This window comes from Trachypithecus francoisi, unplaced genomic scaffold, assembly GCF_009764315.1.
Source record: "Trachypithecus francoisi isolate TF-2019V2 unplaced genomic scaffold, Tfra_2.0 Lachesis_group13, whole genome shotgun sequence".
NCBI classification, from domain to species: domain Eukaryota; kingdom Metazoa; phylum Chordata; class Mammalia; order Primates; family Cercopithecidae; genus Trachypithecus; species Trachypithecus francoisi.
In genome coordinates, this window is record NW_022681458.1 from 67,944,468 (window position 1) to 67,970,785 (window position 26,318).

Here is a 26,318-nt window from a genome sequence, read left to right on the forward strand (position 1 = left end):
TTAAGATACAGATGATGTATATACTTCTTTCCGGAGGTACTATTTTTTTCTCCTCTTTTTGCAGCACTAACTGTCATTGGAAATTATTACCAAGATCCATTAATTTGTTGGGGGTTGCAGAATGATGCTCTTCTAAGTTTTTATTCTTTCCTCATTTATTGGCTGGAATATGTCTATAAAATAATTTTCTTTTCATAACTATTGGTTATTTTGAAAGCACAATTTGTATAGGTAAGACATGGTAACCACTTTAACAGTCTTCAAAGAATTAATTACCTAGCATTCTTAAAAGATGGCCACTGAGAGTTTAAAATTTTGTTTTAGATTTTACTCTATATGATATATGACCCCATATTCTCTTATTTTATATGATATTTGGTATGATATTCTCATATTTTATTTTTATTTTTAAAATTTTATTTCTTTTTTCATATTTTTAAGACATGAATGATAAAGTATTATCACATTTTTAAAAAAAACATGGCTGATGTTAACATGAGTGGGCTTTCTCTGAGCACTGCTTACTTGATAGCAGTCAAATGATTGGAAAAGTAGTGACTAGTTTATTCCATATTAATAGATATTATATTTTCTTGATTTAAGTCATGCCTTGAATAAAATTCACATTTTGATTTTCATAATTCACAATTCTAGACTTACCAGTAATCCTTATATACTAATGATTAGAAGGCAGTTCTGAGTGCCAACCTCCCATTTCCTATCAGATACCAGACATTTAGCATCTCTTTCCCAATTCAGAGTTTTTGGAAAGTCATTGACTTGACTAGAGACATGCCTTGTACATTTCATGCTAGAGAAGGTTATGTTAGGTATAGATGAAGTGATGCTGGTATGATCAGGTATATTATGGAAAAAAATAGATTTTGTAGTGTGACATGAAACTCTCACTTACAACAAAGATTCTTTGAGAACATGCTTTTCAAGTTTCAAATAGACTGTAATAGGGACATAACCTAATTATGTCATGAGCTGCCGCTATACTGTTGTAAATTTCATTGACTTCTGTTAGTAAAAAATGTGTTGTTCCTTTTTCCCTCTCTTTGTAGATTGGTTTTATATTCCTCATGGATCTTATTTGAGCATTGAAATTAGAGTGAGATAAAGTTTTCTTGGTGTTAACCTAAGAATTGATTGAAATTGCTTTTATTTGTTTTAGGAAATCTACTTTCTTCAATGTATTAACCAATAGTCAGGCTTCAGCAGAAAACTTCCCATTCTGCACTATTGATCCTAATGAGAGTAGAGTACCTGTGCCAGATGAAAGGTTTGACTTTCTTTGCCAGTGCCACAAACCAGCAAGGTAAGAGATATTTTATGCTATTTATTTGGTGGCTTTGTGTAGACTGGGCAGATATGTATGTGATATGTTTAAAGTCATATGGAAGAATTTTTCTTTTAAAATTAATGTAGCATTATTGTTTTGGATGAGTATAAAAGTAATGCAGAGGGCTGGGCCTGGTGGCTCACGCCTATAATCTCAGCACTTTGGGAGGCCCAGGAGGGCAGATCATGAGGTCCGGAGTTTGAGACCAGCCTGGCTAGCACACCACTCTCTACTAAAAATACAAAAAATTAGCCAGGCGGGGTGGCAGGCGCCTGTAATCCCAGCTATTCGGAAGGCTGAGGCAGGAGAATTGCTTGAACCCAGGAGGTGGAGGTTGCAGTGAGCCGAGTTACGCCATTGCACTTCAGCCTCGGCAACAGAGCAAGACTCCATCTCAAAAAGAAAAAAAGTAATGCAGAGTATGGAGAAGGGTGTAGAAGGGTATACCCAGTTGTTAACATTGCAATTATTTTTTTCTGGGGAGTATGAAATAGAGGGAGTAATTAGTCTGTATTATGTGATCTCATTCATGTAAAACTATATGTGTTTGCTTATATGCATAAAAAATGTATGAACATAGGCTGATGATTGTCTCTGGGTAGTGGAATTTTTAGGTGATTTTTACTTTATTCTTATATTCCTCTATGTTTGAATTTTTTTACAATAAGCGTGTATTATATCTTTAATAAAAAATAAGTAAAACTTTTATTAGGAAAAGATGAGATAGTTCATTGTAGGAAGTTCAGACATTAGGGAAATGTATAATGAGAGGAGTGAAAACCACCTTTACTTCCTCTACCTTGATATAACAGTTGTAAATACTTTGGGGATATATCCTTCCATCATTTCCTGACTGTGCGCATACTTCCTTACAGAAATAGAATACTTGTTTTACTTGGGATATTATTAATATCTTTCTGGATTAAGTAATACAGACTTAAGTAATAATTTCTAATATAATACTTACATTTATTGCTATATTATATGAATATAGCACAGTTTACCATTTGCTTATTATTGAGAATTTAGTTTGTTTTTAATTTTTTACTATTTTTAATGTCCTGATAAATCCCAAGTTTCTGTCTCGTGTCCTGAACTCTGCAGAACTCCAGATTTCTTCTATCTCTAACTGCCTCCTTGATATTGACACTTGGAGGTCTGAATAGGTGCCTTAGACTTGACATGTCCAAAATGACCTCTTGATTTCACCTTCTTGCACCAAATTCTTCTTCAAGACTGCCGTAACTCAATAAATAGCACTGTCATTTCCTCAGTTGCTTAAATCAGTGCCCACCGTTTATCTTTGATTCTTCTCTCCCCTCACCCCGTATCCAGTCTGTCAGCAATTTTATGAGTTCTAACTACAAAGTGTATACTGAACTCATTCACTTTTCTCACTTTCACTTACTAGTTGTAGCATCCATTGATTTTTTTGATGAATTAATTTTTACTATGAGTATTCTCACATGGTGATTTTGTAATTCTATCATTCCTCCTTCATTTGTTAATATTGTACTGTAAGGAAAAGCTTTCTTTATCTGTTCATTCATGTATTTATTCAGATGAGTGTTATTTTATTGGTTTTAATCTGTCACAAACATTGATTTGATGCTCAAATTATATCTCTCAGATTGGCTCCTCAGGCTGACTTCAGTGTCCTTTCTAAAACATTTGTATTTTTAAATGATTTTAAATTTATATAAAAGCTGCAAAAGTACACAAGTGCTTATACACCCTTGCATACCCAGATTCTTTGAAACTTTGAGAATAAGTGACAGACATGATGTCATATTATACTTCGGTTCTTTAGTTTGTATTTACTAAATACAAAGACATCCTCCCACACAACCATAGTAAACCATCAAAATCAGGGTAGTTTACTACAGGATTAACACTGATCCCATATTACCATCTAATTCGTAGACTTTATTTAGATTTTTTCAGTTGTTCCAATAATATGCTTTGTTGCATCTAAACCAGGATCCTGTGTTTGTTCAGTTGTTTTATCTCATTTTTTCCTTTCTTTTCTTTTTAAAATAGAGATGGGGTCTTGCTATGTTGCCCCAGGGTGGTCTTGAACTGTCGGCCTCAGGCATTCCTCCTGCCTCATCCTCCCAAAATGGTGGGATTACAGGCATGAGGTACTGTGCCTGGCCTTTCTTTTCTTTCTTTCTTTCTTTTTTTTTTTTTTAAAAAGACAGAATCGGCCGGGTGCGGTGGCTCAAGCCTGTAATCCCAGCACTTTGGGAGGCCGAGACGGGCGGATCACGAGGTCAGGAGATCGAGACCATCCTGGCTAACACGGTGAAACCCCGTCTCTACTAAAAATACAAAAAACTAGCTGGGCGAGGTGGCGGGCGCCTGTAGTCCCAGCTGCTCGCGAGGCTGAGGCAGGAGAATGGCATGAACCCGGGAGGCGGAGCTTGCAGTGAGCTGAGATCCGGCCACTGCACTCCAGTCCGGGCGACAGAGCGAGATACCGCCTCAAAAAAAAAAAAAAAAAAAAGACAGAATCTTGCTGTGTTGCCCAGGCTGGAGTGCAGTGGTGTGATCATACCTCACTGTAGCCTCCAACTCCTGGGCACAATCAAATGATTCTCTCACCTCAGCCTCCTGAGTAGTTGGGACTACAGGCACATGCCACACTGTGCCTGGCTAATTTTTAAATTTTTTTGTAGAGATGGGGTCTTGCCATGTTGCCTAGGCTGGTTTGAACTCTTGGGCTCAAGTAATCCTCCTGTCTTGGCCTCCCAAAGTTGTGCCCAGACCCACCAGCCTGTTTCTATTGAAGAACATTAATAAATGTTTTTGGTAGTCTGTGTTCATTACAGTATAGCGATTAAAAAGAGTTTTAACATCATTTTAGTCTCAAGAGTTCTAAAGTAGTATTTCATTCTAGAAGTATTTTGTTTAAGTAGTCGTGAAATCATTGGTGTAATACATCAGAAATCCTTGAATTAAATCTCAAGTTTTAATTTTTTGAGATATTGTATTAATAGTTTAAACCTTATCCTAGCCATAAATCACAAATCAGAATTGAGAAGCTCATTTTCAATAGAAAATGGAATCTCAGAGCTGAATATCTTCCTGTCTCGTTATCTCATAAAAAGCAACTTGAAGCCTAGAAAGATGAAATAATTTGTTCATGGTCACACTTATAGTTATGTCAACCAGAAATAGAACTCAAGGCTTCTCACTTCAAATTTAGTGCCATTCTACCCATATGCATACTACTTACTGTACTTTAGTGCCATTCTACCCATATGCATGCTACTTAGTCCATTTTGTATTGCTGTGAAGGGTTACCTGAGGCTGGGTAATTTATAAAGAAAATGGGTTTATTTGGCTCATGGTTCTGCAGGTCATACAAGCACAGCACCAGCATCTGTTTGGCTTTTGGTAAGGGCAAGGCCTCAGAAAGTGTTTTTTTTTTTTTTTTTTTTGAGAAGGAGTTTCACTCTTGTTGCCGAGGCTGAAGTGCAGTGGCGTGATCTCAGTTCGCTGCAACCTCCGCCTCCCGGGTTCAAGCGATTCTCCTACCTGAGCCTCCCGAGTAGCTGGGATTACAGGCGTGTACTACCATGCCCTTCTAATTTTGTATTTTTAGTAGAGACATGGTTTCTCCGTGTTGGTCAGGCTGGTCGCAAACTCCCGACCTCAGGTGATCCACCTACCTCAGCCTTCCAAAGTGCTGAGATTATAGGCATGAGCCACCGCACCCAGACAAGGAAGCTTTAACTCATGACCAGAAGATGAAAAGGATAGTAGGTGTGTCACATGGAGACAGGGGGAGCAAGAGAGAGTGGAGAGAGGTACCAGACCCATTTAAACAACCTGCTCTCCAGTGAACTAACAGAGTGAGAATTCACTCATTACTGTGGGGAGGGCACCAAGCCATTCATGAGGGATCCACCCCTGTGACCCACACACCTCCCACCAGGCCCCACCTCCACCATTGGGCATCACATTTCAACATAAGTTTTGGAGGTGACACAACATCCAAACGATGTCAACTTCATATTTATCATATGGGTGCTTTTAGTTGTTAGAAATATCATTTAGGATGAATTTAGTTGCCCTTAACAGAGTGACTTACAGAGCTGATTTATTGAGTTAGTAACAGGTAGCACAGTGTTTAGCTCAGTGATATCATCAAAGGCCTGACTTCTTTCCTGTCTTCAGTTTACTTTATCAACTTGATCATAGGTTGTCTTCCCCTTGTGGTCACAGGATAGATCTGTATACTTTCTCATCCATGTTCAGAGTAAAACGGGATTGCTTCTAGAAGTTCTCCCAGAAGATTGATGAGCTTCTATTTAACAGCCTCCTACACCCCCTCCAGTAAACCTCTTCTTAAGTCTTTTCATGTCTTTTTTTGTTTTTTAAGAGGTGGAGTCTCACCATGTTGCCCAGGCTGGACTTGAACTCCTGGGCTCAAGCCATCCTCCCTCCTGACTCAGCCTCCCAGATACTTGGGACTACAGATGTATGCCACCATGCTTGGCTTCTTAAGTTCTTTGAGGTGATTAGGGCAAGGTGAAGGTCCTAGAATTTTTTTACTTTGCCTAGGAATGAGATTAAACTGCTTAGTGAAGGCCGGAGCTACATGCCTCACTTCTAGAGTTAGGGGTAGAGCAAGCTTCTCCAAAGCTCCGGGCTATGCTGGAGAGGAATGGCTACCGAAATGAAAATCAGTATAGGTACCAAGAGAGGGGGCAGTGGATGCTGGGGAGGCAGTTACTGTGTCCAACAACAAAAAAACTAACCAAATTTATGTGGTTTTAGTGGATTTGGTGGTAACAATAATCAAGTAATTTCAATCTGTAATACTTGTTTATAGAATAATTATTTTGAAAGGACTCATTTTCCATGCCAATAATAGGGAAGTCTTTTGTGGAACTTTTATGTTGTATTTTATCAGGTAGTGAAATTGACATTCTGCAAAATGCATGCTCTCGAAAATTGACAAAGGATACAAAATTACATTGTATATACCTTTGTCATATAACATTAAAAGTAGCTTTTATTTATTGATATACTTAAATCTCCATTTTGACATGGCAGACTGATCTTCCTAACTTGGTTTTTAACTTGTGTTAAATGTGCCTTTGTTTAGCAAAGCAAAGGTTATTTTGTATATAGCCTAATTTGGTTGCTGTTATCAACAACTAGGTTATTACTATGCTGATAACGGGTTCTCAGCATTACACACATTTTTTCTTTTTTTGTCTATATAACATGTGGGTGATCAAATGCAAACCCAGACAGCCTGTGTTTGAATCCCAGTTTTGTCACTACTGGCTGAGTGATCCTGAATACAATAGATTTCGTAACTCCTCTAAGGCATAATTTCCTTATCTGTAAAGTGGGCTTAATAAATAGCACCGATCTTATAGAGTTAATTTGAACTTTGAAGTGAGATAATATGTGTAAAATACTTAATTTAGTGTCTGGCACAAAGTTAGTTGGCTCACTTTATGATGATTACCTCGGCATACTCTAAACATTCTTCACCGCTTTTTTGAGTGTGTGCATGTGCCAATAGAACGTTACAGTAAATTTAATGATAAGTGTTTTAATTTCAGAAACATGATAAATACATTTATACTGTTTCAGTTTTCTCCCTCATTATCCTAGGTAAGAAAGTCCTAATGTATTACAAGGCCATTTCTAATTTTTTTTGAGGGGGTGGATATTCATTTATCAAATCATTATTGTTCCATTGTTCTAGAAAGGAAAGAATTTCTGTAAAATGTTTGGGGAATTCATTTGGTTAATAGATAAGTTCTTGGCCGGGCGCAGTGGCTCAAGCCTGTAATCCCAGCACTTTGGGAGGCCGAGACGGGCGGATCACGAGGTCAGGAGATCGAGACCATCCTGGCTAACACGGTGAAACCCCGTCTCTACTAAAAAAAATACAAAAAATTAGCCGGGCGAGATGGCGGGCGCCTGTAGTCCCAGCTACTCGGGAGGCTGAGGCGAGAGAATGGCGTAAACCCGGGAGGCGGAGCTTGCAGTGAGCTGAGATCCGGCCACTGCACTCCAGCCTGGGCGACAGAGCGAGACTCCGTCTCAAAAAAAAAAAAAAAAAAGATAAGTTCTTAGTACTGTTTTATAATAAAGCTATCTTTTGTTTTTCAGCAAAATTCCTGCCTTTCTAAATGTAGTGGATATTGCTGGCCTTGTGAAAGGAGCTCACAATGGGCAGGGCCTGGGGAATGCTTTTTTATCTCATATTAGTGCCTGTGATGGCATCTTTCATCTAACACGTAAGTACAGTTGTTTATTTAATCATTGATTTCATTCAGACCAGTGTTTTCTTTCCATTAGTACTCAAATAAAATTAGAAAAGACTAATGGAAGATTGCTTTGCTTTACCAGATGAATCTTGGGTTTGTCTGTAAATCTGTGACTTTAATGTTACTTAGTATCATCTCTGTATCTGAGGGCTTATTCCATAGCAAGTATATGCTGCGTTGAGATTATATTCGAATTGAACTTTATTCCCTGTTCTGGATTAGAGCAATCAAAAAGTGTTTCTATATGGAACTTTGTTCATTGTAAAGGCATTTTGAAATTGTCTTAAACTGTGGAACTTTTATTGCTTTTCTGTGTGTTAAGAAGGCAGAATTGTTAGAGAAGGGGATTCTGATTATTTAACAAGAGAGAAAGGCTTCTGGGTTATCTATTAGAGATGAAAAGATTAAAGAGAAACTATAGATCAGCTAGTCCTTATGGAGAGAGGAATATAAAGCAAAGAGAAAAAACAGAACTGTGGCTTAGTTTGGGCTCTGTTGACCAACTATAAAAGTGAGTCAATCACATAGTAGTTTTCTGACAAAATAGAGTTTAGGTTAAGGCTTAGGTCAAGGCTGCACTTTGTGTTAATAGTATTATAATGAGCAAATTAATAGAAACAGAAAATACAAGCTAGAGGTGAGAGGGCCAGCTGTGGTCTGGATAAGTGCCTTTGTTACTGGTCCTCAACTAGATAACTAGAGTAATTGAGAGTGAACTTTTAGAAAATATAGCAATTTGACTAATTTTTTGGTCGTTTGAATAAAGTAATAATAAAATTGTGCTGGTACTTTTTGTGTGCCTTTTATAAAACACCATTTACCTCTGTGGTTTGCATAAGCTGTCTAGAAAAAAGATTTGTTTGCCTAGTATTAGGTTGGTGCAAAAGTAATTGCAGTTTTGCCAACGTAATGCCCAAAACTGCAATTACTTTTGTACCAACCTGATAATTCATTTGTATTGTATTTTACAAAACCCCATGACAGACAATTTGAGAAGCATTGATCTAGGTAGTTTAAATTTGCGTAAAGGTGTGGTGAGACCTCTGGGAAGTCTAGACAAAGAATGAGGCTATGACAGGGAGGTGATCCAGTCTCGTAGAAAAGTTTTAACTAAAGCCTGTATATTGGCAGAACCTCTGTTTTCCTGACTGGTTTTCTTCTGGTTTTGGTGACTAATGTGAGAATTTCAAAGAGAAGCTGGAGTGAACTGTGACTCCTGGATTTCTGGAGTAGGTCAGTTGAATGAATTGTGAACTGTTCACTGAGACATTAAACACAGAAAAAGCAGCAAGTATTGAGAGAGATGATGATGAATTCAGTTTGGGGCAATTTAAAAAATTTTGTAGTTGAGACATCCTGATAGGTGTCTGTCAGAAACTAGAATTGGTAGAACACACGTGACAGAAGGATCAGGGCAAGAGAACTGAAGATTTGGGTATGAACAAGTGAGTTGATGGGTGGAAAAGAACTTAAAATACAGAGTGGGAGTGAAAATAGGAGAGGACTGAAAAATGGAAGGCTTATGGATCTGATTCCCTGATAAGGGTTTATAACAGGTAGGTTGAGTGTAAGGGTGTCATGTGGTTAGGGAGGGATATTTGACTTAAAATTTTCCAAGCAGGAGCAATTTAGGATGATGGTAAGGTCCTGATAATGTTGGTAATAAAAATGTCTCTGGTTTTGTTGTTTCTTACATAATATTCATTTGATGTGTTTTTCTGACCCTTGGGGGGAAAATGAATTTGGTGAGGAGCATACATACTATACTATATTTAAGTCAGGCCAAAGATGCTATCATTCAGGAAGGAAAGAAAATCCAATTAAACTAGATACTATGCTCTTTTAGAGTGATTGATCTCAGAATGTGAAAGTGTCAAAATATGCATCTTAGAATTGATGAAATACAGTGTATATATTATTGTATAGTACATAGAACACTGAATGATACATTTATAATCAGAACTAAAAAAAATCCTTAGATTTATAGTCAGAAAAAAAGACTTGTAGAGATTAGAAAGATTAGGGATTACTTTGAGGCTATGAAAATTGGTAATTCTTTAATTTCAACTGTCAGATATATGTTAGTGTTTAGAGTACTTTTCAGCTTTCTATTACAACATCTGAAAGTTCGGGAACAGAAAAAATTGTTAATGAGAAGTTTTAGTTTATCACTGAATTTTAATTTATTAATGTCATGTTTATCTCCATTAATTTGATTAATTTTTTAAAAATTAACTTTTCCCTCACCTTGTTTACGTCCCTGGGTTATTAGAGATATGTAAAATATATACATTGTTGCAAACACATATACTTGTTTCAAATGCAAATACTCATCTTGATGGATTTGCTTTGGCTTTAAATCTTTAGATCACTATCTTATTCATTTGACCCATTTGACTCTTATAAGTGTGGTAGGTGCTGAGGGATGTATTGGTGAGTAAAAACAGACATGACCGTTTTTCTCATGAGCTTATCCAGTGGAGGATATAGACATTGAATAAAATGGTCACATAAATATTAGATGTCTTTCCAGTTGTGTACAAGGAGAAAGGAATATGTGTGTGAGTATGCAGTGTTACCTTGAGGAGGTGACAGTTATGCTGAGAGGTAAAAGCTGAATGGGAGCTAAGGTAGCAAAAGGAGGAAAGGAAGGATTAATTATTCAGAGTAAATGGTTTGTTTCAAGGCCCTATGGTGGAAAGGAGGCTGCTGCCTTAAGAACTGCCATGGTGGATAGAATGAATGATGAGGAGGAGTGGCGATGGAAAAGAGCCCAGGGATATAGTTAGGGATGTCATTAAGTTCACCATATTAAAGATATCCATCTGAAATGGCTTAAATAAAAAATACTTTATTTATTTATTTATTTGAGACAGAGCCTTGCTCTGTCCTCCAGGCTGGAGTACAGTGGCATCATCTTGGCTCACTGAAACCTCCACTTCCCAGGTTCAAGCAATTCTCCTGCCTCAGCCCATCCAATAGCTGGGATTATAGGAGCTCACTACCATGCCAGGCTACTTTTTGTATTTTTAGTAGAGACGGGATTTCACCATGTTGGCCAGGCTGGTCCCGAACTCCTCACCTCAAGTGATATGTCCACTTTGGCCTCCGAAAGTGCTGAGATTACAGGTGTGAGCCACTGTGCCCGGCCTAAATACAAAGGATTTTAAATGGACAATTGAGGTGGGGATGGAGGCAGATGAAATTGTTCCAGCAGCTTATTTTGCAATTACAGTATTCAGTTGAGTTGCGCTTTTTTTTTTCCCATGAGGCATTTTATTTGTAAATATATGTATTACATCCCTAGAAAAAGAATCCCAGGATTTTCCCTCCTGTGTGTTTTCGTCTTCTTCATGGTCCATGATGCCAGCTGAGGTTGTCAGTACAATGAAACCAAACTGGCAGGATGGAAGCAGATTATTCTGCCAGTTTTATAGATCTTTGAGTTGCACTCAAATCTGGGGCTGATCACTCCACACTTGTTTGGCCTGCCTGTGAGGTTCACAACAATTTTCCCAGCTCTGTGATCATCAATGATTTCAAATTCGCCAATGTAACCATGCTTCATCATCACACTGAGAAACCGGACGATGACTTTGGAGCACGGCCTAATAAGCACCTGGCATTTGTCTCTCCTTTCTGCATTGTTGATGCTCTTGAGAGCATCAGCCAGGACATTCATGTGCACCGTTGTGGCGGTGCTGAAAGATGGCAGAAAGGGAACGGGAGGGGAGAGCGCAGGGAGTTCGAGTTGCACTTTTAATGTTTTAACCAATCAAAATGGACTGAGCACGGTGGCTCATGCCTGTAACACCAGCATTTTGGGAGACAGAGGTGGACAGATTGCTTGAGTTCGAGACCAGTCTGGACAACATCGTGAGACTCCTGTCTACCTAAAATACAAAAAATTAGCTGGGTATGGTGGTGCGTGCCTGTGGTCTCAGCTACCCAAGGCTGGATTGGGAGGTCTGCTTAGCTTGTGAGGCGGAAGTTGCAGTGAGCCAGTGTTGTGCCACTGCACTCTAACCTGGGTGGCAGAGTGAGACCCATCTCAAAAAAAAAAAAAAAAAAAGGAAAAGAAGGGAAGTAAAAATGGAGTAAGTTGCCAATAGTTTGAATTTTCATTTTGTATAAAACTATATTTCCAAGATACTGATAATGATTTCCCTAGATGTTTGAGCATAAACAATGTAGAAAAGTTTTTTTTTTTTTTTTTAAGAGTCAGGGTCTTGCTATGTTATCCGGGCTGGTCTTGAACTCCTGGACTCAAGCAATCCTCCACCTTGGCCTGCCAAAGTGCCGGGATTACAGTCATGAGCCACCGTGCCCGGCCAGTAATGTATAAAGCTTCTTTCACACATAAAATGTATTTGCCCAGGTGTGGTGGCTCATGCCTGTAATCCTAGCACTTTGGGAGACTTACGCAGATCACTTGAGCTTAGGAGTTCAAGACTGGCCTGGGAAGCATAGGGAGACCACATCGCTGGAAAAAAAAAAAAAAAAAAGAAAAAAAAAAATTAGCCAGTCTTGGTGGCCTGTGCCTTGTAGTTCCAGCTACTTGCGAGACTGGGGTGGGAGGATCACTTGAGCTCAAGAGTTGGAGGCTGCAATGACTTGTGATTGCACCACTGCACTCCAGCCTGGATGACAGAGCAAAATCCCCTGTCTAAAAAAATAAAAAAGATTAAAAGAATCTATACACATTACTTAGTTTGTTTACCCCCAAATAACATACCCTCCCACCCACTGGGGTTTGCTGCCTAATGTAAAGGTATTTCAGATCCCTATCCCCATTAGTCATTTAGAGTTCTTGCTAAAGTTTTATTTTCAATAGTTTTCTTGTTTGCAAAGTGTACTAATGAGGACATGCAAGATAGTAGAAATAATGAAAGATTATTTTCTTGTTTGAATATGTACAGATCTGGAGCTACTGTAGTTTTTTAAAGTATATTTTTGAAGTTACTATATGCTAACTCATAACTATGGATTCAGCTATATAAACAGTTTATCTTTCACTAAACAAGTGCTGCTGAGGTGAAAGTTAGGTCTTATTTTGACACTTAAAAATATAACAACTGTCAGGATTTGCATGAGGAATTACAAGAGCTCATCTTTTTATTCTGGTGGTTTTTTTTTTATCAGAAAAGCTTTGTGAGAAATATTTTTATAGTACAAATGAATGTCTGCTTATTAAATTTAATTTGAAAACAGAATCAGAGTCTTCGCTTATTGGAGGGTCACTTATTTTTCTTGCCCTAGTTTAAATCCTTGGAATACTTTTCCAAAAGAATATCGGTTCTTCAGTGATAGTAAGGAGCTGAAAAAAAAGATTCAAAGCCAGGTGCAGTGGCACATGCTGGCAATCCTAGCTACTCAGGAGGCTGAGGCCCAAGGATTGTTTGAGCCTAGTAGTTTGAGGCTGTAATGTGTTATGATTGTGCCTGTGACTAGCCACTTCACTGTAGCCTGGGCAACAGAGCGAGACTTTGTTTCTTTAAAAAAAAAGAGAGAATACTGATTCAAGAATGATCTAATAATCTGCTGTCTAGGTGAAACTTTACGTGTAGCTAATTGAAGATTCTCATCTTGTGTATAAGCCCAGTTTGCCCCAAATGTGGACTAATTTTATATAGCAGGTAGATGCAGCATTAAAAATTTTTCTATACACAATAATATGGATGAATCTCAAAATAATTATGCTGAGTGGAAGAAGGCAGTCCAAAAAAAGAGCGTATACTATGATTCCATTTATATAGGATTCTAGAAAATGCATACTAATTAGAAAGCAGATCATGGTAGCCTGGTGGAGGAGCAGAGAGAGGGATTATAAAGGGCTGTGAGGAAACTCTTGGAGTGGTGGATATGCTCATAATCTTGATTGTGGTGATAGTTTCACAGGTGTATGCATATGTCAAGACATGTATACATCTGACTACACTTTTTGTACATTTTATTGTATGTCAGTTTCACCTCATTAAAGCAAAAAAGTGGGAAAGAAAACTTTTCTTATACTTTTCCTTTTAGGGGAACTTTGTTTGTACTCTGCTTACTTTGTTTCAGCAGTGTAAGTGTTGGAAATAATGTCATATTTTTAGATATTAGCAGGTTGGTGCAGCTATTTATATTGATTTAAAAATGAAAATAGGGCCGGGTATGGTGGCTCATACCGGTAATCCTAGCACTTTGGGAGGCTGAGGCGAGTGGATTACTTCAGCCCAGTAGTGCGAGAGCAGCCTGGGCAACATAGTGAGATCTCGTCTCTAGAAAAAAAAATTAAAAGGAAAAATAAAACCTGATTATTTATGAGCCTTAAAATTTTGTGAAGAACTTTGGGTTTTGGTGCAATTATAGTGAAATTATTTCTCTCTCATATATCAGTCTTAGAAGTACAAAATCTTTTCAGTTACAGAATTTGTTAAACTTGTTTCCAAAATACAGTTGACCCTTGAACATACTGGGGTTAGGGGAGCTGAGCCCTGCACAGTTGAAATTTGGATATAACTTTTGTCTCCTCAAAAACGGAACTACAAATAGCCTACTGCTTTCTATTATTCTATCACCAATAATAGAAACAGTCAATTAACACATATCTTGTATGTTATACATATTATATTCTATATTCTTAAAATAAAGTAAGCTAGAGAAAAGAAAATGTTTTCAAGAAAATCGTGGCCGGTTGCAATGGTTCAGGCCTATAATCCCAGCACTTTGGGAGGCTGAGGGAGGAGAATTGCTTGAGTCTAGGAGTTTGAGACCAGCCTGGTCAACATAGGGAGATCCACATCTACAAAAGATAACATTAGCCAGCATTGTGGCATGCACCTGTAGTCTAGCTACTCAAGAGGCTGAGGCAGGAGGATTGCTTGAACCCAAGAGTTTGAGCTATGATTGTGTCACTGTACTCCAGCCTGGGTGACAGAGTGAGACCCTGTCTTAAAAAAAAAAAAAAGAGAGAATATACATTTACAGTATTATACTATATTTTATTGATACTGTCATCTGTTTACAAGATGAATTGTTTATCTGAAATGGCAGTAACCCCAGGTGCAAACCTCAGTCTATGGTCCATATCAAGCAATTCAACTTTTTCTTGTATTGTCAGTGACTTTTCTCTTCTCTGCTTCTTGGGAGCATTTCCAGCATTACTAGTAGCACTTTGTATAGGTACCATAATGTTATTTTTTATTTTATTATTATTGTTTTAGAGATAGGGTTTAGCTCTGTTGCTCAGGCTGGAGTGCAGTGGTATAATCATAGCTCATTGAAGCCTGGAACTCCGGGGCTCAAGTTATCCTCCTGCCTCAGCCCCCGCAAGTAGCTAGGACTACAGGTGTGCACCACCATACCCAGCTCATTTATATATATATACATATATATATATGTATTTTGTATTTTGTAGCGAGATATATATATATATGTATTTTGTATTTTGTAGCAACAGGATCTTGCTGTGTTGCCCAGCCTGGTCTCAAACTCCTGGGCTCAAGCAGTCCTCCCGCCTTTGCCTCCCAAAGTGCTGGGATTGCAGGTGTGAGCCACTTGCCCGGCTTATGTTCTTCAACATTTTTAGTATTGCGACCATGATGAAAAATATTAATATGCAGGAACCTTGAGGGATCACTTTTTACAGCAATACACAATTTACTGGAGAAATGAACTGCTCACGTGGTGATTAATGTCTCACAGTGTTTTAAGATAAGGATACTCGCAACACTGAAGCGTATCCCAATAGCAACCGGAGGTGGCTGTGAAATAATTATGGTAGTACAATATGGAGTACAGTTAATTTTATGCAGTTACGATTTTATACTGCATTTTTAGTTTATTTACATTTCCCTTCAATGTGAATGGTTCCATGTATGGTCTATAAGTGTATCTAAGTTTTGATAAATTTTAACTTTTTATAATAGATTTGTGTATATCTTACAGTAGTAAGTGATAAAATAGACAAGTATCTATGTATATTTTATGCATGCATGGCATACATAGTTTTTTCTTTTTTTTCCCCATATTTCTAGGCTACATGTTTCATCTACATGTTTTTTCAAATTGTTGCAGATCTTCAAAAAATTTTCCATTATATTTATTGAAAAAAAGTCTGTGTGTAAGTGAATCCTCGAAATTCAAACCTAAGTTCAAGGATCAACTGAAGTATTTATTGACAAGTTTATTAGTAAATTTGTTATGTAAAGCATTTAAAAATATTTGTAAAGTTCAGGAGTGTACATATTTTATTTTACAAATTGTCGTACAGTAAAGTAGACATTTTGGGTTTACAGTTCTGTGAATTTAACATGCTTATAGATTCATAAAACCACCACAACAGTATGGCTACAGAACACTTTCATCATCCCAAAAACTCCCTTCTACTCACATTCTTTTATGGATCTTTTGGGTGTGTTTAAATACTAAAATGTTCTTTTCATTCTTGGTGTTTTGGAAATATTGCTCTTATTTTCTTCCAAAGTTTACTTTTTAAAAGTTCTTTTTATTTATTTATTTTTTTGAGACAGTCTTACTCTGTTGCCCAGGCTGGAGTGCAATGGCATGATCTTGACTCATGGCAACCTCCACCTCCAGGGTTCAAGCAATTCTCCTGCCTCAACCTCCCGAGTAGCTGGGATTACAGGCACCTGCTGCCATGCCTGGCTAATTTTTGTATTTTTGGTAGAGACAGGGTTTCACCATGTTGGCCAGGCTGGTCTCAAACACCTGACCTCAGGTGATCTACCTGCCTCGGCCTCCCAAAGTGCTGGGATTACAGGTGTGAGCCACTGCACCCAGCCCCTTTCTAAAATGCTTAACAAAATTTTGTGTTAAACCAAACTAAATTTTGAACTAATGGGCAGAGCTGCCTATTTCTGAAACGTATAAAGAATTTGACACATTCCAGACATTTTACTGTCTGGAAAATACAGGATAATATGGAAATGGCAAGACTCCTGTGTTTGTTAAACTTTTCCACCCAAGAGCCCTAACCACAAAGGATAAGGAACAAGATGATTTTTGGTACGTGGTGTAATGCCACACACTTTACTTCAAGGAAAAGTTTTTAGAGTCTCATGGTTTCTTTTCTTCTGTATTTCCAGCAGTCTCCAGTTTGAGAGGTAGGATCTTAGGTTAAGATATAACCTTAGGGCAACCAAGAGGCATATCTGACCAAACTACTAAGTGCAACTTACAATAATAATAATGAATATTTTTATAGCACTTTGCTTAGTTAGTACTGTTTATTTATTTACTTTTTTGAGGCAGAGTCTCTCTCTGTTGCCCAGGCTGGAGTGCAGTGGTGCAATCTCGACTCACTGCAACCTCTGCATCCTGGGTTCAAGCTATTCTCATGCCTTAGCCCTCTGAGTAGCTGGGACTACAGGCGTGCGCCACCATGCCTGGCTAATTTTTGAATTTTTAGTAGAGACGGGGTTTTACCATGTTGGCCAGGCTGGTCTCCAACTCCTGACCTCAAATGATTCGCCTGCCTCAGCCTCCCAAAGTGCTGGGATTACAGGGGTGAGGCACCGCACCTGGCCTTGCTTTATTTTTAATGATACATTATTGGTTTTTTTTTTTTGGTGAATATTGGTTTTAAATTTCAATACTTTTTTCATTTTTTATATTTAAAAAATTGTGGTAATATATACATAACGTAAAATTTGCCACTTTAATAATTTTTAGGTATAGAGTTTAGTGGCATTAAGTACATTCACATGTACTTTTAAAAAATTACAAATGACATTGCTAATGAATACCCTTTTTAAAAAAACTTTTATGATAGATTTTTCTCTTTCATCTTCAATAAACAGAATCATGCTCAGATAAAACGGCCTTCCAAAGATTAAATACAGGAGGAGGAAATAGCAATCATATTATAGGAAGCAAATTCTTTTTAAATTCATACATACAGTAACCTCTCTGAAAGCAGCATGTGTTATTTGGAAAAACCACTAACTTTTTCTCTAGGGCTCCTTGAGCCAATATGACTTCGCCAGTTTTTGGAATCAATATAACTTACTATTGCTGGATTTTAAATATTTTAATGTAATGAAGCTATTGATTTCACCAAATCCTTAGCCTTTTTTTGTTTTTCTTTTGACACCTAAAGATCACTGAGTAAAGATTCTTAACTTTTTAAAGCTGTCATTAGAAGTTTTGAAGTTACATTTCAACAGGAAGCTAAGACATTTGTGTGTTACTTAAAGGATATCACCTTTGGTGGTATCACTGTACCTACTGTCAGGCTATTCACGGATCAAACTTGTTAAGGTTTCTCAGTAAGTACTTAGAGATATGACTTTGGAGACTGGAAGCAAGAGTACTGCTTTCTAAGCTATGGGACAGTTTTCTTCCCAGTTTAGAAATGTATAGTAGGAGGGTCTGATATATGGGACTGGTATATAATTAGTTATAGTTGTGGAAAACAAAATTTCAAGTATGATTTATTTTCAGCTAAGTTTGCGTGTGCATGTATGTGTGTATGTGTGTTTGACGGTGATGGTGGGAGTAGGGGATATATTGCCTTATTCTTTCCTGAGTTCTGGTCACCCATTGTTATAGTTAAATTTTCTGCCTGTGGATTTATTTTGAACTTTTTGTGTGAATTTCAGTCACTATACTTTTTCTCGTTAGAGTGTACTCTTTCTAGTTATTAAAAAGAAAAGTGAACTGTTAAACAGTCTCAGGTAGATCCTTCAGGAGCTATCCAGAAGAAGCCATTGTTATCATAGGAGATGACAGCTCCATGGGTGCTATTGCCCCTGAAGACCTTTTAGTGGGACAGATGTGGAGGTGGAAGACAGTGACACTGATGATCCTCTCCCTGTGTAGGCCTAGACTACTGTGTGTATTTGTGTCTTAGTTTTTAACAAAAAGATTTAAAGATAAAAATAAAATTTAAAAAATGAAAAAGCGTATAGATAATATAAAGAAAATATTTGTATACAGCTGTGCAATGTGTTTGTGATTTAAGCTAATTGTTATTACAAAAGTCCAAAAAGAGTTAAAAAAATCAAAAAGTTTATAAAGCAGTAAGTTATGGTAAGCTAAGATGAATTGATTATTGAAGAAAAAAATTAACATAAATTTAGTATAGCCTAAATGTACATGGTTGATAAAGTCTACACTTGTCTATGGCAGTATTCCAGTCATTCACATTCACTCACCACTCAATCACTGACTTAGTCGGAGCAACTTCTAGTCTGTAAGTTTCATTCATGGCAAGTGCCCTATACAGGTATATGACTTTTTTTGTCTTTTATACTGCATTTTTACTGTACTTTATATTTAAATATGTTTAGATACACAAATACTTACCATTGTGTTACAAGTGCTTTCAGTATTCAGTACAGTAACATGCTGTACAGGTTTGTAGCCTAGGAGCAATAGGCTAGACCATTTAGCCTACGTGTGTAGTAGGTTATGCCATCTAGGTTTGCGTAAGTACCCTCTATGATGTTCACATAATGATGAAATTGCCTGAAGATGCATTTCTCAGGTGTATCGCCGTTATTAAGCAACTCATGTTTGTAGTTGGGAGTAGTACTCAATAAGGTCAATAAGGCAAGTCTGATTCTAAAAACAGCACTGTTTGCCTTTGTACCAGTGCTGACCAATGGAAATATAATAAAAGCCATAAACGTGAGCTACATATGTAATTTAAAATGTTTCTGATAGCCACATTAAAAAAAGTAAAAAGACACAGGTGAAATCAATTTTAATAATATTTAATGTAACCAAAAATATTATTTCAGTATGTCAGTACGGACTAGCCATATTTCAAGTACTTAATATCTTGATAACTTAATGGTACTTAATAACTTGTGGCTACTCACTGCAGTATTGGACAGCCAAATCCTGTACTATAAGCATAGAAAAAATTTCAGAAAGATACATTACACTATTGATAGATTTCTGAAAAATAGAACTGGGGTAGAGGGAGAAATGGGGGACTTTTATTTTTTATTTTAGACCCTTTGCTTTTAAAAAAGTGAATATGTATTATTCTGATTTTTAAACTTGAGGAATTTTTCATTTTAAATACCAGTTTTGGATATGATGTGTACAAATGATTCAAATATAATTCTCAAGAGTTCTGCATTAAAACAATGATAGGATGATTTTGGCTTAGAATGATGTGATGTATGGGGTTATCAATAATGTATTTCTAAAATGTTTGTTTTTTAAGCCGGGATAATCATGGTGGTTCTACCAGGATGGTTTAGATAAGGGGTTTACTCTCAGATAATGAACTTAGTGGGTTCTGTTGTTAGAGAACTTACTTCCTCGATTGTTCTCATAGTATTAGGTTTGTACACTCTGTTCTACCGTAAAGTGATATTCTAAGAAACGTTAGTGGAGAGAGAGAGAGAGCGTGTGTGTGTGTTCTAGGGAGGAGGAATGGAGGCTGAGGGAAGGGAGGGCTGCCCTTACCTCTTTGTCCTAATAACAAATGAATTTCTTTGCACACAACTGCCTCTTCCCTATTCTCTGTATTCTTGGTGAGGGAATATTATCCAGTTTCCTCCTTCTACCTCAGGAGTATGAGGGGGCCTTATCTATCCTCTGCCAGGTAGAGCCAGGAAGTGGCCACTTAACTTAAGCTGGACTTAGAAGGATGCAAAGCTGGAGGGAACATCATTGAGAATTCAGTATTTCATTTCATATGGCCTTTTCTTTTTCAAAGGTAAGAATGATGATAGAGGAAGAAGCGCAGCCTTTTAAGTAGATTTCAGCAGTCTTACTGTCTTTATACCAGTTGTTTTAATATACACAGTGCAGAATCACCTAAACAAAATTCTTTTCCTGATTTGTCAAAGCAAAGGAAAACCTATGCTAGTTATGCCATCCACTGTTGTTTGATATAATCAGTAGTCATCTACTTGCTAGCAAAAAGCATTCCCTTATAATAGATTTAACTGTAGGCAATTTAGGTACAAAAACTTGTGTTTTAGAAAAAATGAGGGTCATTCTATAGTACATATAAAATTATGATTTAATTATGTGTTTGCACCCCTTTCCCTTATACCTTATGAGTAGACAGTTTTGGTTTTATCAGTTTGCACTCCTTTTGATTATAAGTGACCAAACAAATGCTATTACTTAAAAAAATTAATTGTAACTTTGTAATATATATTACAAAATGTATATGTAATGTATAAAAATTCTAAATGATATATGCCAATTTTAAACAAAACAGGAAATAATTAAGGTTCAAAATAAAATTTCATGTTTGGCCCTGTTCCCAGTCTCCAGAAGTAACTGCTTTTCCTTGTTTTTCAAATCAGAAAGGATATGTGCTTGTTTTCTTCTCCTGATTTCATGTGTAGCACATGTATGTTGTACAGCATTCATTTTCAGTAATTAAAATATGATAGATATAATGTAGAAAGTGAAATCCTATGACATCTACTGTCAGTTTTGGAGCATATGCCTCCAAGTTTATTTTTATTCTTGAATATATCTTAATGTAAATTGTTGTTAATTTTTTCCCACAAATAGAATAATTCTGTATATACTTCCTTGATGATTTAATTTTATCTTTGATAAAATTTTTTTATCTTTCCTTGTCAGTATTGATACTTCATTTTTTAGCAGCTATACAGATTTCATTATATGGATATATCATTGGTTAATAGTTCCTTATAAATGGTTATTTTTATGAACAATTCTGAAGTGAACATTGTTACACAGAATATTCACGTTATACTTTTGCAGACTTATGTGAATAGTTCTGAAGGATAGATCCCAAGTGAAATTACTATTCTAAAAATGTATCAATTTATAATCACATCAATTTATTTCTTCATTTAGGAAAATTCTAAGATCTTCACTTTTACAGTCTTATCAGGCCACCTGGGAGGGGGCAGTGAACCAACATTATTATTATTTTTTCTTTAGAGCCCAAGATTCTATCTGTATGCAGCTACCAATAGAGTCTCTTTTGCCCCCAACTTCTTGAATCTCCTTATCTTAAATTGTTCACCTCTGCTTCAGCCCGAGTTTTTAATCTCTCCCTGCTCCTTTGGAGTTGATGTTGCTTGCTGACCCTCGATTTGGGTCATTGGTCAGCTAGCCCAATGTGCCCACTCTGTGTGCCCAGGAAACCTAGCCCAGCCCAGGATTCTTGGATCCTTTCATTTGCTTAGAAAAAAAATTGGAAATTATGTGTACTTGGGATATGAAAAACAGCATGTGATAGGTGCCAGATGAATGGTACATAAAATTAGTCATGTATCAGAGAGGGATAGAAGTTCTAGAAATAGTTTGGGTCAGGTTATGTAGATATCGGGATGAAAATACAGAATTATTTTTATGAATAGTAGAATATATTGATTTTTGTGCTGGCAAGTGTATAGCTTCGTAAGCGTTTCAGGAAATGTATTAGATTTGAAGAAGACTGTAAGATGGGTAATTAGTGAAAACATTGTTTTATTTGTTTATTTATTTATTTAGAAGCTGGGTCTCATGATGTTTGTTGCCCGGGCTGGTCTCTAATTTCTAAGCTCAAGCAGTCCTACTGTCTCAGCAGTAGCTGAAACAACAGTCATGCACCACCATGTGCAGAGAATGCATTGTTTTAACAGTCCAAGTTAGAGACCTCAAAATAGAAAGGAAGGGACAGACTTGAAAGACATAGACGTGAGTATAGAGTAAATGGTAGTGTTTTTACTAACTTTATGCAGTTTTTGTGTATTGTCCATTTATTTGATGCTCTGAGACATTAAAACTATTGTCCTTTCTGCCAAAGTTCTGAGAAAAGAACCTGACTAAGGGAATAGATAAAAAGTTGTGTGTGTGGAAGTTGGTGATGGATATGCATGGAGGAGGGAGTACAGATATATAGAGTGAACAGAGCACAACTTATGCTGATAGTAACATTTGTGAACATCAGGTTTGGTGGGAGAGCTTTGATTAAGAGGGAACTGTATAATCTACTCTCAGCTGTTGAAATTTTCAGTTTGACTCCTGTGTACTGCTTTGCTCCCATCACATGGTAAATTGATATGGGTGACCATAAAAAAGCTTTAACACTGAATTCGGTTTTGAAACATCTTGGACAGACCAAGCCCTATATTCTTCTGAGGTGAGAGAAAGAGAGTCATGAATAGCAAAGAGGTTGCTACATGGTATGTTGTATAGCTGATTAGAGAGGCTCATTTTCAGAGGCACATTTTTCAGAGGGAGGAAAATTCATACTTTCCCTCTTTAGGGCAAAGAAGTTGAGGGACAGTAGGAATATAGGCCTTATAGTAGACCCTTGACCTTTTCTAATTTAATAATAATGGTTTGGACTATTTTTAAGTGATTCTGAAGATACAGGACATGATATTTACTTGTAATTTTGCTGACCCATGAATTTGAATGGCTAGAGCTCAGAGGCTGATTAGCCAAGTGATTATAGCTGATGATTTTATTGTTTTCTGCGCATCCTTCTCCCAGCAGTAACATCAACTTTTTGCTGTATTTATAAAGTCATGGATGATAAAGGTTATAGGTGAACTGTATTTATGAGCCTTAATGTCCTTTGCAAATCTAAATAAAGTGTGCAGATTTTGGAACATAGAAATATATTACAGTCATCCCTCGCTGTATGTAGTGAGATCAGTTCTGCAACTGCCTGTATTTTGCATCGGGCCAATACTGTATTTTCTGTCCATGTTTGGTTGAAAAAAGTCTGTGTTAAAGTGACCCTGTGCAGTTCAAACCTGTGTTGTTCAAGAGTCAACTTTACTTATTTTCTCTCATAATGATACTTGCAATGTTAGACTTAAGTTTTTTTAGCCAATAATTTAATTTCTGTTGGATTTTACTTTTCAATCTTTATTTTCCTTAAAAGAGTCTATTTTAGTAAGTAGAGCATATCAATTTTTTGAATAACTGCTAGCTGTACCGGTTTTGATGTCACTCTTTATTTTGAAAAATCTATACAGTTTTATCGTTATTAGAAAAATAATTCCGTCTCTTGCCCCCGTCTCCCCAAATGTGATACTCACCATTGACTGATTTCACTTCTCCCTTGGCCTTCACCATTCATAGGCTGATCAGACAAATTCTTAAGGAAATAGAGCTAACATCAATCGATGTAGGTGATTTTTGTGCAAATGGTTAGAATTTTTGGCTAGGAAAAATAAAAGCCCTTATCCTTTCTCCTTAGTTATTAATGGCAGATGTGACTTCATTCTGTTTTATATTACTGTCCCTCTGTATCTGTTTGAATTTCATATGTTTAAATTGCTCAGGGCTTTAAAAATAAGATTCCAGAGAGCTACTTTGGTTTTGTTATGGGTGTTTGGTTAAAAAGAGATGAAGGTGGCACTGATGAAAAAATAGTTTCTAAGTTGCCTTTTTAGTTTATATGGAATTGTAGCCCTTAAGGCATTACAACTTTATTGAACTGCTAAATGAGAAGGTAAAAATGCCTTCATTTAATTGCTGCCCCCCCCAACTTAGGTTAAGTTAGGTGTTGTTTATATGTCTTGTAAATCACCTTTAGTAACCATGAACATAAATTACTGTTTTCAAGAGCCCACCTTCCTCCCCAATAAGCACATCATTTAAAAGTTTTAAATGAGTCACACATTTTTGCCTAGACACAAATTGCCAATGTAAAGCTGTCTTTGATTGTATCCTAAAATAATGGAGTTTTTTCCTTGGGTCCTGTAATTTTCTTTTTCAGCAGTATTTATTAAATTACTCTAGTATTGGATTGCAGTAAACAATCTGACCAAAAACCATATGTTTTCTTTGTTTCTTCAGTACAAATTCAATGGGTTAAGTAATTATGCAGTGGTTCTCATCTACATATACAATGCATTCTAATAACCAACTTCTGTTTACTGTGGAAAATATTGCAGCAGTAGGAAGCAGTTCCTTCTACTTTGCATTGTAACATTGTATGAAGCTGTGCAATCTACTGGCTATTTACAATTTAATTGCATGAATATATCCTTATATTCATTCATGGTGGTCTTATATCTAAGTGATTGGTGATTGAGGCATTTGTATTTTTTTCTGGAATATCTTTTCTGACATGTTTTTGAAGGTCTTGTTTCCTGTCCTCTCTGCCCAAAATAGCTGACTATTTGGGTTCTTTTAGAAACTCTCATATCTTGAAATTCCTTATGGATGTGAGGGCAACATTTAAGATACTGGAGAATCTCTTGATCTTTAATGATCAGTTTTTGTTTTGTTTTGTTTTGTTTTTTAAGAGATGAGGTCTGGCCATGTTGCCTAGGCTGTCCTCAAATTTCGGGGCACTAACAATCCTCTTGCCTCAGGCTCCCGAGTAGCTGGGACTACAGGCTTGTACCACTGTGCCCAAGTTAGCATCAAGTTTGAACCTCATTTTTCTTGTCAGAATGCTGTCATTATAAGTTAAAAATGTAAGTATTGAGACTGACTTGGTTTTGAAAACAAAAGCATTCCTTATTATATGTAACTTGAATGAATGAAATCAGTTGAGCATTTGTGTTTTATTACAGTGAATCTTCATTTCCTTATAACCTGTCCTTTTGCAAATTTTACATTGATGCCTTTACTGCCTTTACACCACTCATTGCATGCCAGATACAGTTTTTCTATGTCAGTGACTTGTAATTTTGAGCTTATGGCTTGGTAGTACCACTTGCTAGCCCTGACAGTTGAATGAAAGGCAGGGCTATAGGGCTCTAAGGCTCTACGGGCTGTAGGCTGTGTTGCAGCACTGGTCAAAATAAAAGTTTTCTTTCTCTGCATTGGTGATGTCAGGGCTTCCCCTCAGAATCCCCAGACTGTCCATGTGCCTGGAATTTGTTTGTTCAGGGCCATGGTATCCCCCTTGACTGGTCCATCTTCTCCCACTCCAACTCTGTCTTTGCTGTCCTTGCTAACTCTGTGGCAGGAAGGAACATTACCTGGTTTTCCTGGACTTGACTGACTCAACTCTTGCCATAGTACCTAAGGAAGACCCCACTGAACCAGCAGAGATTTAGATATTTTGTACTTCTCACAGGTAAGAGGTTGGGTCAGGGAAGATGGTCTTGTTCCTCTTCCCTAGTTCCTGAGATGAAAAGGACAACTATATCCACCTTCTGTTCAGTTCAGTTGTGAAGGTCTTCTCTTTCATTCCAGGGTGCCAGATGAGTAGAATAAAAAACTAGGGATTACCTTATAGATTTCTGGGAATAGCGTTTTTTATCTTCCAATTAACTCAATGTTCAAATATATTTTTTAAAAGTATTAGGTGTGAAGGTACAGGGCAGGTGTCTTGAAATCTTCTCTTCCCATTTTCCTAACTTGTTTTTTTCCCCCATTTTTGTATATATAGGTTGAATTCTGATTTGTGTATTGCAGGTAACAATTTCGTTTGGGAAAGAACTCTAAATTGAAATTATTTTGAATATGATTTTTAAAACAATTGAAGCAGTGTTATATTCAGGATAACAGCTGTACCAGGGGTTGATGACTTTTTTTTTTTTTTTTTTTTTTTTTTTTTTTTTTTTTTGAGACGGAGTCTCGCGCTGTCACCCAGGCTGGAGTGCTGTGGCCGGATCTCAGCTCACTGCAAGCTCCGCCTCCCGGGTTCACGCCATTCTCCTGCCTCAGCCTCCCGAGTAGCTGGGACTACAGGCGCCGCCACCTCGCCCGCTAGTTTTTTGTAGTTTTTAGTAGAGACAGGGTTTCACCGTGTTAGTCAGGAT

General features: G+C 37.1%; 1 protein-coding gene across 1 annotated transcript in view; it reads left to right on the forward strand.

The window, feature by feature from the left end:
* The window catches only part of OLA1 (Obg like ATPase 1), a 178,076-nt gene that overhangs the window by 17,007 nt on the left and 134,751 nt on the right, over positions 1-26,318 (forward strand). The window contains exons 3-4 of the mRNA XM_033231094.1: positions 1,178-1,321; positions 7,487-7,614. Of these exons, the coding sequence (XP_033086985.1) occupies positions 1,178-1,321; positions 7,487-7,614 (272 nt within the window). The remainder of the gene's footprint in view (positions 1-1,177; positions 1,322-7,486; positions 7,615-26,318) is intronic.